The sequence below is a fragment of the Ursus maritimus genome, unplaced genomic scaffold, assembly GCF_017311325.1.
Source record: "Ursus maritimus isolate PB19 unplaced genomic scaffold, ASM1731132v1 scaffold_6, whole genome shotgun sequence".
Classification (NCBI taxonomy): Eukaryota; Metazoa; Chordata; class Mammalia; order Carnivora; family Ursidae; genus Ursus; species Ursus maritimus.
Genome location: NW_024426774.1, coordinates 64,320,751 through 64,333,703, shown reverse-complemented (window position 1 = coordinate 64,333,703; position 12,953 = coordinate 64,320,751). Strand labels below are relative to the sequence as shown.

Sequence of the window (12,953 nt, the reverse complement as noted above, 5' to 3'; positions counted from 1 at the left end):
TAAATATTTGGTTTGAACCAACCAGTAAACCAACTGGACCTGGAGTTTTCTTTGTGGAAAAGTTTTAAAATACGGATTCATTTTTAAAATAGATATAGTTCATAATGACATGGATGGAGCTAGAGAGTATAGTGCTAAGTGAAATAAGTCAGTCACAGAAAGAAATACCATATGATTTCACTCATGGGGAATATAAGAAACAACAGGTAGAGGGAAAAAGACAAATCAAGAAACAAACTTTTAGTTACAGAGAATAAACTGATGGTTATCAGAGGGGAGGGAGATGGGGAGATGGGTGTAATAGGCAATGGGGATTAAGGAGTGCACTTGTGATGAGCACTGGGCAATGTATGGAAGTGTTAAATCATTATATTGAACATGTGTAACTAATATAACACTGTACGTTAACTAACTGGAATTAAAAACTTAAAAAATACATGCAAAAAATTAAATGAACAAAATAAGATAGATGCAGAACTGTTCATATTTTGTTTCTTCTCTTGCTGTCAGTTTTTATAAGATGCATGATTTCTTGACTTTTATGAAATGTAACAGATACCTAATTGTGTGCATAATATTGAGCACAAAGGTTGATTTTTTTAAACAAATGCATACTTTATTGGCTGCTCATAATATTTTTGATATCTGTAGGCTCTGTACTGATATCCCCTCTTTTATTTCTGATACTGGTTATTTAAGCTCACTCTGTATTTATTCATAATTCTCCACGATAGCAGGAGTGGGGCTGGTTTATAAGCTTGTCATTTCAAAAGACCAGCTTTTATTTTTGCTGATCTGTGTGTCTATTTTTTTTATTTTACTTGTTGCTGTTTTTACCTTTTTATTTGTGTCTTTTTGTTTTCTTTCAGTTGTTTTTTTCATAACTCTTTATTATGGATGTTTAGCTCAATGCCTTTCAGCTTTCCTTTTTCTCTAATACATGTATTTAGGAACATAAATTTTCCTCTTAAAATACTTATAATGCATCTCATAAATTTTCGTTAACATTGACTTCAAAGTATGTTCTGATTTCCATTGTGATTTCTTCTCTGACCCATGGGCTATTAGGAAGTATATTTCTTAATTTACAAACATTACAGATTTTCTAAGAATATTATTGTTAGCGATTTCTAATCTAACTTCTTAGTGTTCAAAAAATTGTCTTTTATGAATTCAATTTGTTAGAATTTGTAGCAGTTTGCTTTCACATATATTTGATTTTTATAATCTATGTATATGTGAAAGCAATGTGTATTCTGTGGTTTTGGGGGACAGTTGTATGGGTGATTATTAGGTCAAATATGTAAATTTTGTTCAAACCTTACATATTCATATACACCATTTTGTCTGATGTACCTCAAAGAGGTATCTTAAAATTGCTCTATAATTTTTTTTCCCTGTTGTGTCAATGTTTGTTCAATATATAATCTTTGTGTTATTAGGTGCATAAAAATGTAGCATTATTATCTTTTACAGAAAAACCTTTGTAATTTTGAAGTATATGTATTTCTAGTAATGGTCTTTGACTTAGTCTCCTGTATCTGATACAAATATGGCTTATAATATTTTCATTTTATTTGTACTTAAAGTGCCCTAATATAGTATTATAATTCTTGCTATATTCAGTTAAAATTAATTTAGGTTTATTCACGTTTGTCCTTACCTTTGTTTTTAGATTCTTTCCAGCACCTTTGAGCTCCCATTTGGGAGCTAAATACACCCTTTAGTATTTTCTTTAAAGTAGCCTGTTGGGGGTGCCTGACTAGTAGAGCGTGCAAGTCTTTTTTTTTAAGGATTTATTTATTTATTTTAGAGAGCAAGAGCAAGGGTGGAGGGGCAGAAGGAGAGGGAGACAGAAACTTAAGCAGACTCTGCTGAGTATGGAGCCAGATGTGGGGCTCAATTTCATGATCTTGAGATCACCAGCTGAGCCAAAACTAAGAGTCAGAAGCTTAACAGACTGGGCCCCCCAGGTGTCCCTAGAGCATATAACTATTGATCTCAGGGTTGTAAGTTCAAGCCACACATTGGGTTTAGAGCTTAAAAAAAAAAGTAGCCTGTTCGTGGAAAATTGTCCACATTTCTTCACTGAAAAAATGTCTGTTTTTCACTGCATTATTGAGGGTTGACTTTACTATTCTTTTCGCACTTTGAAGATCCCATTTTCTTCTGCGTTTCCTTGATTCTTTTGAGAAGTCAGCTGTCAGTCTAATATTTGCTCTTTTAAAGTTCATCTTTTTTCTTTCAGTTTTCTTTTAATATTCTCTCTTTAACTTGGATTTTCAACAGTTTTACTATAATGTGTCATGTGTACTTCTCTTTTTATTTACCTTGCTTTATGTTCAGAGAGCTACTTTAATCGATGACTTTTCGTCAACTTTGGGGTAATCTTAGCCATTATCTTCTCGAATATTGCTTCTTTCTCATTCTTTCTTCCCTCCCCTCTGAGGACTTTCTCATTACCTGTCTAACTTTCTGGGCATACACGACGGGCTCCCTGGCAACCTACTTAACTCTATCCTCAGCCGCACTCCGTCACTTGCTTTAACCACCTTGCTATTTCTCTAACGAGCCAAGTGTGCTCCCGCCTTGGGGCTTTTGAAAATACCACTTACTTAGCCTGGAACACTGTTTTCCCTATATGTTCAAGACTCATTCCCTTACATGATTCAGGTATCCGCTCAAATGTGGTCTTCTCAGAGGCTTACCCTGATCACTTTTCCACATGATTACTCAGACTGCTCCTCTTCCACATTGCACTCTCACCCTTCACCTGGTTTTGATTTTTCATAGCATTTAATAGGATACATTTTGTATTTAATATTTGTTTGCTTATTCTCTGTCTCCCTCCATTAGGATATAAACCCCATGAGAAAGAGACTTTTTTGCTCACAGCTCTATCCCAGTCCCTGGAACTCTGCCTAAAGCAGAGCTAGGTGCTCAATAAATACTTGTTAGGATGAATGAATGAATGAAGGATTAAGAGATAATGCGTATAGGAAGATAAAGTTCTCTATAGAAAGGGAAAAAAGCAGACCAAGAAAAATAATCTAAGCAAGGCATTTAAATTTTATTATCTATGCTTTATTCTTTTGTAAATAAGGATAGTATCATTGGTTATATTTCTATCATTGTTACCTAAAATAGCAAAATGAAATATCACTATGTTTGAAAATATTGCTTTTGTTAATTTAAATTAATTGGCATCTCATCACTTAGTTTAGATATGTGCCTATGTGCTTTCACTTTTTAAAGATATTTTAATTAAAAAAAATTGAACTTGTATTAGCTTGGACCACCATAGCAAAATACCTTGAAATAGGTGGCTTAAACAACAGATTTATATTGTCATAGCTCTGGAGGCTAGAAATGTGAGGTCTGGGTACCAACATGGTCAGGTTATGGTGAGGACCATCTTCCTGGTTTGCCAGTGGCTGCATCCTTGCTGTGGCCTTACATGACAGAGAGAGCGTGTGCTGGTGTCTTTTTCTTTTCTTATAAGGGCACTAATCTCAGCAGTTGAACCCCACATTACCTCATCTAAACCTAATTACTTCCCAAAGGCCCCATCTCCAAATACTATCACATTGGAGTTAGGGCTTCAACATACAAATTTTGGGGGGTATACAGTTCAGTTTACAGTACCTACCAATAAGCTGCACTATTTCGTAGTGAAATAGTAAATATGTACATTCAAGACTAGAGTATTTTTCATAGTGTGAAATTATTGGGACTGGACAGAAAAATTTATTTTTTATGAGATACTGTGAATGCTTATAAGTAAAAAGACTAAATTGGGCAGCACCTGGGTATTGTTTTGTCTATTTCATTTGTTTATTGTGTAGCTATTTAGGGACTCATATGGATAGATCATTTTGTATGGCCAAAAAAGCTAACTCTGATTTCTAAATGTCTTCATAAATTTCTTTCCCTAAATAAACCACAAATCCACCTATAATGCCTAGACGTATACACAATGTACTGTCATTATAGCTACTCAGAAAGACTCCACAGTGTAGGTCAAAGCTAGTTGTCTAGAGAGACTGGACTCTCCTAATAGTAAGGTTTTTGTTTTTGTTTTTTTGTCTCACTGCTGCCCGCTGCCCACTATTGTGCCAGGTCGCCTGAGGTCAGCATGCCTTCCTGGTGTTGATGGACTGTGCTGCTTTTTCAGGAATGTCTCCGAGGAATCCTGCATGAAAGAAAAGATGTCATACTGTAACATTTCACTGCCTATAAAGACAGCAAAAATGGCCTCTGTCTTGTTCTTTTAGCCAGCTTAAAACAAAATTAGCCAGCCTAAAAACAGAAAGGGAATTGATAAAGTCATCGACTCAGAGCCTCCTTGCATGGCCATGTATTTTTCTAGCCTAGAATGAAGCTAATCATGTCAACAAGCACTTCCTACAAAGGTTAAGACGGAAAGCATCCACCACCCCACAGCTCCTCCCATTCCTCAGCCTCAAAATAGGATTGTGAGCATCCGATAGGGACTAGAGGAGGGTGAAGGCTATGCCATATGTCCCTGTTAGAAACACTGATCTCATAATGACTAAGAAACACCAGGGGGTTGTCTAAGCCACCAAGGTTATAAGGGGCACAGCGTCATTGCAGCTGCACTAAAATTTAATGTAATTCTTACTTTACCACCTATGGTGACCTAAGAAGGTGGTATGGCAGAGAAACTCTAAATAGAGGGGCTTAGTCACAGCTCACTGAAAGACCAAATATGCCGTTTTCATGGTGGAATAGGGAAGAAGAAACTGGTAAGTATTTCTAAATGTAATATGTTTACATACACATTTATTCATTTCTGTATTTTTAGGATTCCTCTCTTGTAAAAAGTACTCAAACAATCCCTTAATATAAAGTATTTATAACAAGAATTATACATATACTCAGCAATGTAAAATTAAGAGTGGTCGCTAGAAGGAAGTGAGACTCCAGTGGTCTAGGGGCCAAGAGTTCTGCCATTAGAGGTGGGAATTTCTTCTTAGAATGAGGTTAAAGGTGTGCTCTTGCCTATGTGACTAAGTGGATGGTTGAGAGGGCTCTGGGGATACTGTAATGCAGGTGGGTGGGGCTGACACTGCCAACAGAGGTGGCTGGGGTGGGGCTAGGGAGTGTCACTGTGACCTAAATTTTAGAAACTTAATTTTAGGTGAAGAATGAAGTCATCATCTCATAACTAAGAAGAGAATGATGAATAAAGTAGGTAACAGTGTATTAATTTACAGTAGAAAACACACCTCATTCAGGAATCCATTTGCATGTGTACTGAAACCTTTTTGCCAGGCAAAGAATCAAAAAAAAATTGTCTTTTCTATAAAGTAATACAATAAACAATTGTGGCCTGGAGAACTTACTCTTCTTCTCTACTGCAGAGATGCTTCTTTCTCTAATAACTTGTAAATGTCTGTAATCAGAGCTCCTGTACCATACCCAAAGACATCTGTAACTTTCTCCTTCTCCAACTTCTAGTTTTCCTATTTTAATGGGTGGTCAGAACTTTGCCATTGCAGCATCCCCTCCCTCCTCATACCCACGGCAAGTTAAAATTCCCAGGACTTGGACTTGTACTGCAAAGGGTGCAATTGAGCTGTGCAGCTCCCCCACAGATGGGGTGAGGAGCACCATGATATCGGGGTGGAGAACCTGGGGGCCGGACCTAGGGCTCCTGTTCTCTCACAGGCTGACCTTGAGTATTTTTTTCTGGCTTCAGTGGTTCAGGCTACAAAATAAGGTCCCTTTCACCTTTGACATGTAACTTAGATCTAACATTTGATTGTATTTTAGTAATTCTAGAAAGATGTTTAGGCTGAGGGGATCCATCTGTGTTCTTGTTGAAGTTAAAAGGTTTTGTATCATTCTTTCTTGGTAACATCTTCATTTTTAATCTGTTAGTCTTGATTTGTGTTCTTTTCTCTTCGTTTGGCTAGCTGGAGAGTAAGTGCCATTGACATGGTCCAAAGAATGTATTCTTTTCACCCTTAGAACAAGAAGTACCAAAATGGAGCACTCTTATCCTCTTCCCAAATGCCTGTGAATGGCAAGTCATGAAAAATATTTGTTAATTAAGTTAATGCAATTATTATAAGCTGACTTGATTTCTACTTTAGGCACAGCGTGGGAAACTATTTATAATATATGCTGGTTGACCATTATCCAAATTTCCATGGAAATAGCATTCTTATGACACAGTATGTTCTTGGACTGTTTTGAAATATCCAGCTGCTTTGTGTAATATTGAACCTAAAAAAGAAATCCTTCTAACAGAGCTTTTTTCAAGTATGTACTCAGGTGCTCAGTAGGTAGGCTTAATTTGAAAAAACTCACTGGAAAGATCCTAGGTGCAATAACCCTGGCTTTCTCTCAAACCTCTTTAATTGAAACCTGTGATGTTGCTGGGTTTTTTCTATCCAAAGTCAAACACTGGAAGAGATTGCAAAAAAGTCCTGTGGTTTTACTTTTTTTTTTTCCCTCTATGAGACCAAGATTTATATATGTCAGGAGACCTGGAGGTAATCATATTCTTCTCTTGAATGATCAAATAAAGTTCTTGTCCAAGAGATTAACCCTATTTCAGTAGTACAAGGCTTACTCCTCAAATGCATTGCTGTTAAGAGTATAAAAAGTATTTCAGATGAAATAATAGTATATGGGAAAAATTAGCTGTGTATTTCTGATAGGCCTAATAAAAGTGCAGAGGCCATGACTACATGGCATACTCGGTGAAAGTAACATCAGCGTTGCCATGTTCATAGCATTCGAGTGAATCTGTGCAAACTCATGCACACCACTCCAGAAATGACTTTCACGGCGCAGTCAGTGCAGTCTGCGGCAGTTAAAACACAGCATCAAACAGGATGGAAATGACCAGGCTTGTTAAATAGAATATCCTTCCAGAATCCCAAGGTGACTTTGCCCATGGCTGATGTCCTGTGAGACAGGTGCAGGCTTGTCTTACTCATTTTGCCCTGGTGGCCTTATAGTTATTGGTTTCCTCCATTAAAGGGGAAAATAGGATTATATTTGACAGAAGGAACATTTACTTGGCACCTTAGGTGAAATAAATACATAAACTGAAGTTAGTACCCTTCTTTGTCAAATCCCTGCATCAGTGATTAGCAGCCTTTTGGTGTAATCCTTTCTCACCATTCTAGAAATTTGGTGATACGAAATTATGTAATCCCAGTTGGTCATTTTTCTTTTGACTTGCTTATGGATTTTTTTTTCATGTAGATTTTTAAAGCTTTTTCCCCCAGTTTTACTGAGAAATAATTGCCCTACATCACTGTAAGTGTGTGGCATATAGCGGGATGGCTTGCACACACACACTGTGGAATGACTGCCACACTAGGATCAGCTAAGCCCCATCCTCTCACAGAGACAGGATAAAAAGGAAAGAATGAGGAAAAGAATAAAGGGGAAAAGATGTTCTCCTTGTGTTGAAAACTGGCAGGGTTTACTCTCTTAACAACTTCGTTGTGTATCACATAGTGGTGTTAGGTGTAGTCATCATGCTGTATATTATTATATCCCTGCTACTTATTTATCTTAAAACTGGAAGTTTGTACCTTCTGACCAGTTTCCTCTACTCAGCCCCCCGTCTCCCACCCCATATCTAGTAACCACAAGTCTTATCTCTCTTGATATGGGTTTTTTTGTTTTTGTCTTTAGATTTCACATTAAAGTGAGATCATAAAGGTTTTGGCTTTCTCTTATTTCACTTAGCATAAGGCCTTCAAGGTCCATCTGTATTGTCACAAATGGCAGGATGGCTTTGTGTTTTTTTTTTTAATGGCTGAATAATATTCCGTTATAGGTATATAGCACAACTTCTTTTTTTTTTAATTTTTAAAAATTATGTTAGTCACCATACAGTACATCCCTGGTTTTTGATGTAAATTTCAATGATTCATTAGTTGCGTATAACACCCAGTGCACCATGCAATACGTGCCCTCCTTACTACCCATCACCAGCCTATCCCATTCCCCCACCCCCCTCCCCTCTGAAGTCCTCAGTTTGTTTCTCATAGTCCATAGTCTCTCATGTTTCATTCCCCCTTCTGATTACCCCCCCTTTCTTTATCCCTTTCTTCCCCTACCGATCATCCTAGTTCTTATGTTCCATAGATGAGAGAAATCATATGATAGTTGTCTTTCTCTGCTTGACTTATTTCACTTAGCATTATCTCCTCCAGTGCCGTCCATGTTGTAGCAAATGTTGAGAACTCGTTCTTTCTGATAGCTGAGTAATATTCCATTGTATATATGGACCACAACTTCTTAATCCAGTCATCTGTTGAAGGGCATCTCGGCTCCTTCCACGATTTAGCTATTGTGAACAATGCTGCTATGAACATTGGGGTGCATATGGCCCTTCTCTTCACTACGTCTGTATCTTTGGGGTAAATACCCAGTAGTGCAATGGCTGGATCATAGGGTAGCTCAATTTTTAACTTTTTAAGGGATCTCCACACTGTTTTCCAGAGTGGTTATACTAACTTGCCTTCCCACCAACAATGTAGGAGGGATCCCCTTTCTCCACATCCTCTCCAACAATTGTTGTTTCTTGCCTTGTCTATTTCTGCCATTCTAACTGGCGTAAGGTGGTATCTCAGTGTGGTTTTGATTTGAATTTCCTTGATGGCTAATGATTTTGAACATTTTTTCATGTGTCTGTTAGCCATTTGTATGTCTTCATTGGAAAAGTGTCTGTTCATATCTTCTGCCCATTTTTTGATTTGTTTATTTGTTTCTCGTGTATTGAGTTTGAGAAGTTCTTTGTAGATCTTGGATACCAGTCCTTTATGTGTAGTGTCATTTGCAAATTTATTCTCCCATTCCGTGGGCTGCCTCTTAGTTTTTCTGACTGTTTCCTTGGCTGTGCAGAAACTTTTAATCTTGATAAAGTCCCATAAGTGCATTTTATCTTTTGTTTCTCTTGCCTTTGAGGATGTATCATGAAAAAGGTTGCTTTGGCTGATGTCGTAGTGGTTGCTGCCTATATTCTCCTCCAGACTTTTGATGGATTCCTGTCTCACATCGAGGTCTTTCATCCATTTGGAGTTTATTTTTGTGTATAGTGTGACATAGTGGTCAAGTTTCATTCTTTTGCATGTAGCTGTCCAATTTTCCCAGCACCATTTATTGAAGAGACTGTCTTTTTCCCACCGGATGTTTTTTCCTGCTTTATCAAATATTAGTTGCCCAAAGAGCCGAGGGTCCATTTCTGGGCTCTCTATTCTGTTCCATTGGTCTATGTGTCTGTTTTTGTGCCAGTACCATGCTGTCTTTGTGATCACAGCTTTGTAGTACAGCTCGAAATCCGGCATTGTGATGCCCCCAGCTTTGTTTTTCCTTTTCAACAGTTCCTTGGGGATTTGGAGCCTTTTCTGTTTCCATACACATTTAAGGACTATTTAAATAGTCCAGTTCTTTGAAAAATGTCCTTGGTATTTTGATGGGGATAGCATTGAAAGTGTAGATTGCTCTGGGTAGCATGGACATTTTAACTATGTTAATTCTTCTGATGCATGAGCATGGAATATCTTTCCATCTTTTTATGTCTTCCTCAATGTCTTTCAAGAGTGATTTATAGTTTCTAGAATATAGGTCCTTTACGTCTCTGGTTAAGTTAATTCCAAGGTAACGTATGGTTTTTGGTGCTATTGTAAATGGGATGGATTCCCTAATTTCTCTTTCTTCGGTCTCGTTATTCGTGTATAGAAATGCAACTGATTTCTGAGCATTTATTTTGTATCCTGCCACGTTACTGAATTGCTCTATAACTTCTAATAGTTTGGGAGTGGCTTCTTTTGGGTTTTCCATATAGAGTATCATGTCATCTGCAAAGAGAGACATTTTGACTTCTTCTTTGCCGATTTGGATACCTTTTATCCCTTTTTGTTGTCTGATTGCTGTTGCAAGGACTTCTAGTACTATGTTGAATAATAGTGGCGAGAGTGGGCATCCTTGTCGTGTTCCTGATCTTAAGGGAAAGGCTTCCAGCTTTTCCCCATTGAGAATAATATTTGCAGTAGGCTTTTCATTGATGGCTTTTATGAGATTGAGAAATGTACCCTCTATTCCTACACTCTGAAGGGTTTTAATCAGGAAAGGATGCTGTATTTTGTCAAATGCTTTTTCTGCATCTATTGAGAGAATCATATGAGTTTTGGCTTTTTCCTTCTGGATAAAATCTATGACACTGAATGATTTGCGAAAATTGAACCACCCTTGCATCCCAGGGCTGAATCCCACTTGGTCATGATGGATAATCCTTTTAATGTACTGTTGGATTCTATTAGCCAGGACCTTGTTGAGGATTTTGGCGTCCATATTCATTAGGGAAATTGGTCTGTAATTCTCCTTTTTGAGGGGGTCTTTGCCTGGTTTGGGGATCAAGGTAATATTGGCCTCATAGAATGAGTTTGGTAGCTTTCCTTCTGTTTCTATTTTTTGAAATAGCTTTAGGAGAATAGGTATTATTTCTTCTTTGAATGTTTGGTAGAATTCCCCAGGAAAACCGTCCGGTCCTGGAGTTTTGTTTTTTGGAAGGTTTTTTATCACTGTTTCAATCTCTTCATAATTAATTGTCCTGTTTAAAAAATCAATTTCTTCCTGTTTCAGTCTTGGTAGTTTAAAGGTTTCCAGGAAGTCCTCCATCTCTTCCAGATTGCTTAATTTATTGGCATAAAGCTGTTGATAAAAGTTTCTAATAATCCTTCCAATTTCATTGGTGTTGGTTGTGACCTCTCCCTTTTCATTCATAATTTTATTAATTTGTGTCCTTTCTCTATTCTTTTGGATAAGTCTTGCCAGTGGTCTGTTAATTTTATTCTTTCAAAGAACCAGCTTCTAGTTCTGTTGATCTGCTCTACTGTGCTCCTGGTTTCTAATTCATTGATTTCTGCACTAATCTTGATCAACTGCTTTCTCGTGTGTGGATAAGGCCTGTCCCTCTGTTGCTGTTCCAGCTGCTTGAGGTGAGAATATAAAAACTGCATTTTAGATTTTTTATTCTTTTGAGTGAGGCTTGATTGGCTATGTATTTTCCCCTTAGCACTGCCTTTGCAGTATCCCATAGGTTTTGGACCATTGTGTTTTCATTCTTGTTGGTCTCCATAAATTGTTTAAATTGATTTTTGATTTCCTGGTTTATCGAATCATTCTGGAGTAGGATGGTTCTTAGTCTCCAAGTGTTTGAGTTTCTTCCAAATTTTTCCTTGTGGTAGAGTTCCAATTTCAAAGCGTTGTGGTCTGAGAATATGCAGGGAATAATTTCAGTGTTTTGGTATCGGTTGAGACCTGTTTTGTGACCCAGAACATGGTCTATTCTTGAGAATGTTCCATGGGCATTAGAACAGAATGAGTATTCTTTGGTTCTGGGGTGTAGTGTTCTATATATATCTATGAGGTCCAACTCGTCGAGTATGGCATTCAAAGCTCTTCTTTCTTTGTTGATTTCTTGCTTAGGTGATCTGTCTATTGCTGATAGTGGAGTGTTGAGGTCCCCTACTATTAATGTATTTTTATCTATATGTCTCTTTATTGTGGTTAAGAGTTGGCTTGTGTATCTTGCTGCTCCCCTGGTGAGGGCATAGATATTTATAATTGTCATATCCACTTGTTGGATACATCCTTTAAGAATAATATAGTGCCCTTCTGTGTCTCTAACTATAGTCTTTAAAATCCAATCTGTCTGATATGAGAATTGTTACCCAGCTTTCTTTTGAGGTCCATTGGTGTGAAAGATGGTATTCCATCCCTTTACTTTCAGTCTGGATGTATCTTTAGGTTCAAAATGAGTCTCTTGTAGACAGCAAATGGATGGGTCATGTCTTTTTATCCAATCTGCAACCCTGTGGTGCTTTATGGGAGCATTTAGGCCATTTACATTGAGACTGAATATTGAGAGAGATGATTTTAATGATGCCATGTTGCCAGTAAAGTCTTTGTTTCTATAGATTGTGACTTTCTGTTCTGTATCACTCTTGGGGCCTTTTTACTTTTATAGAACCCCCCTTAATATCTCCTGTAGGACTGATTTCGTGGTTACGAAATTGGTCAATGACTGGCAATTCTGGAAGGTCATTATTTCTCCATCAATTCTGAATGACAGCCTTGCTGTATAAAGGATGCTTGGCCACATGTTTTTCTCTGAAAGAGCTTTAAAAATGCCCCCCCAACCCTTTCTCTCATTCCATGTCTGTGTAGACAGGTCTGACGTAATTCTGATACCTTTGCCTTGGTACGTGAGAAATTTCTTTGCCCTGGCACTTTCAATACTGTATCCTTGGATCTAATATTTGCGAATATGCACTATGACGTGACGCGGTGTAAGTTTGTCGTGGTTGAGCTTGGGAGGGGTCCTCTCTGCCTCTTGGACACGAATGCTTGTTTCCTTTGCTAGATAGGGAAGTTTTCACCTACAATTTGTTCAAATTATCTCTTCTAGACCTCTGTTTTTCTCCACCCCCTCAGGGATGCCGATGATTCTGACATTGGAATGTTTCATTGAGTCAGTAATCTCCTGTAACCTACATTCTTGAGATTGGATTTTTTTGAGCCCAGTTTCTATTTTAGCTTTCTCTTCTACTAACCCATCCTCCAATTCGCCGATACGTTCTTCTGCCTCATTCACCCTGGCCGTCAGAGCCTCTAGTTTTGACTGCATTTGGTTCATAGAATTTTTAATTTCTGCCAGATTTGCGCTCATTTCCACCCTGAGAGATTCTATATTCTCATTAACATTTTTGTTAGTACTTTTTTCAAGTCTACACATCATCTTGACCGTTGTTACTCTGAATTCCATTTCTGATAATTTGGTTATATCCCTATGCATTAGTTCTGTGGCAGAGGCCACAGACTCACTGTCTTTTCTTTTCTGGGGGGGGGGACTTCTTCTCGTCATTCTGATGAGGAGAGGTTGCGGGGTTGTCCAGAGC

General features: G+C 37.8%; 1 protein-coding gene across 9 annotated transcripts in view; it reads left to right on the top strand.

The window, feature by feature from the left end:
- The window catches only part of ACYP2 (acylphosphatase 2), a 255,891-nt gene that overhangs the window by 187,100 nt on the left and 55,838 nt on the right, over window positions 1-12,953 (top strand). Inside the window, exon 8 of one of the 9 annotated variants that reach the window (XM_040623482.1) lies at window positions 4,120-4,254. The exons of the other annotated variants lie outside the window; for them this stretch is intronic. Coding sequence (XP_040479416.1) covers window positions 4,120-4,153 — 34 coding nt within the window. The 3' untranslated portion in view covers window positions 4,154-4,254. Of the gene's footprint in view, window positions 1-4,119; window positions 4,255-12,953 lie in introns of those variants that run through there. 9 annotated transcript variants of the gene reach the window in all.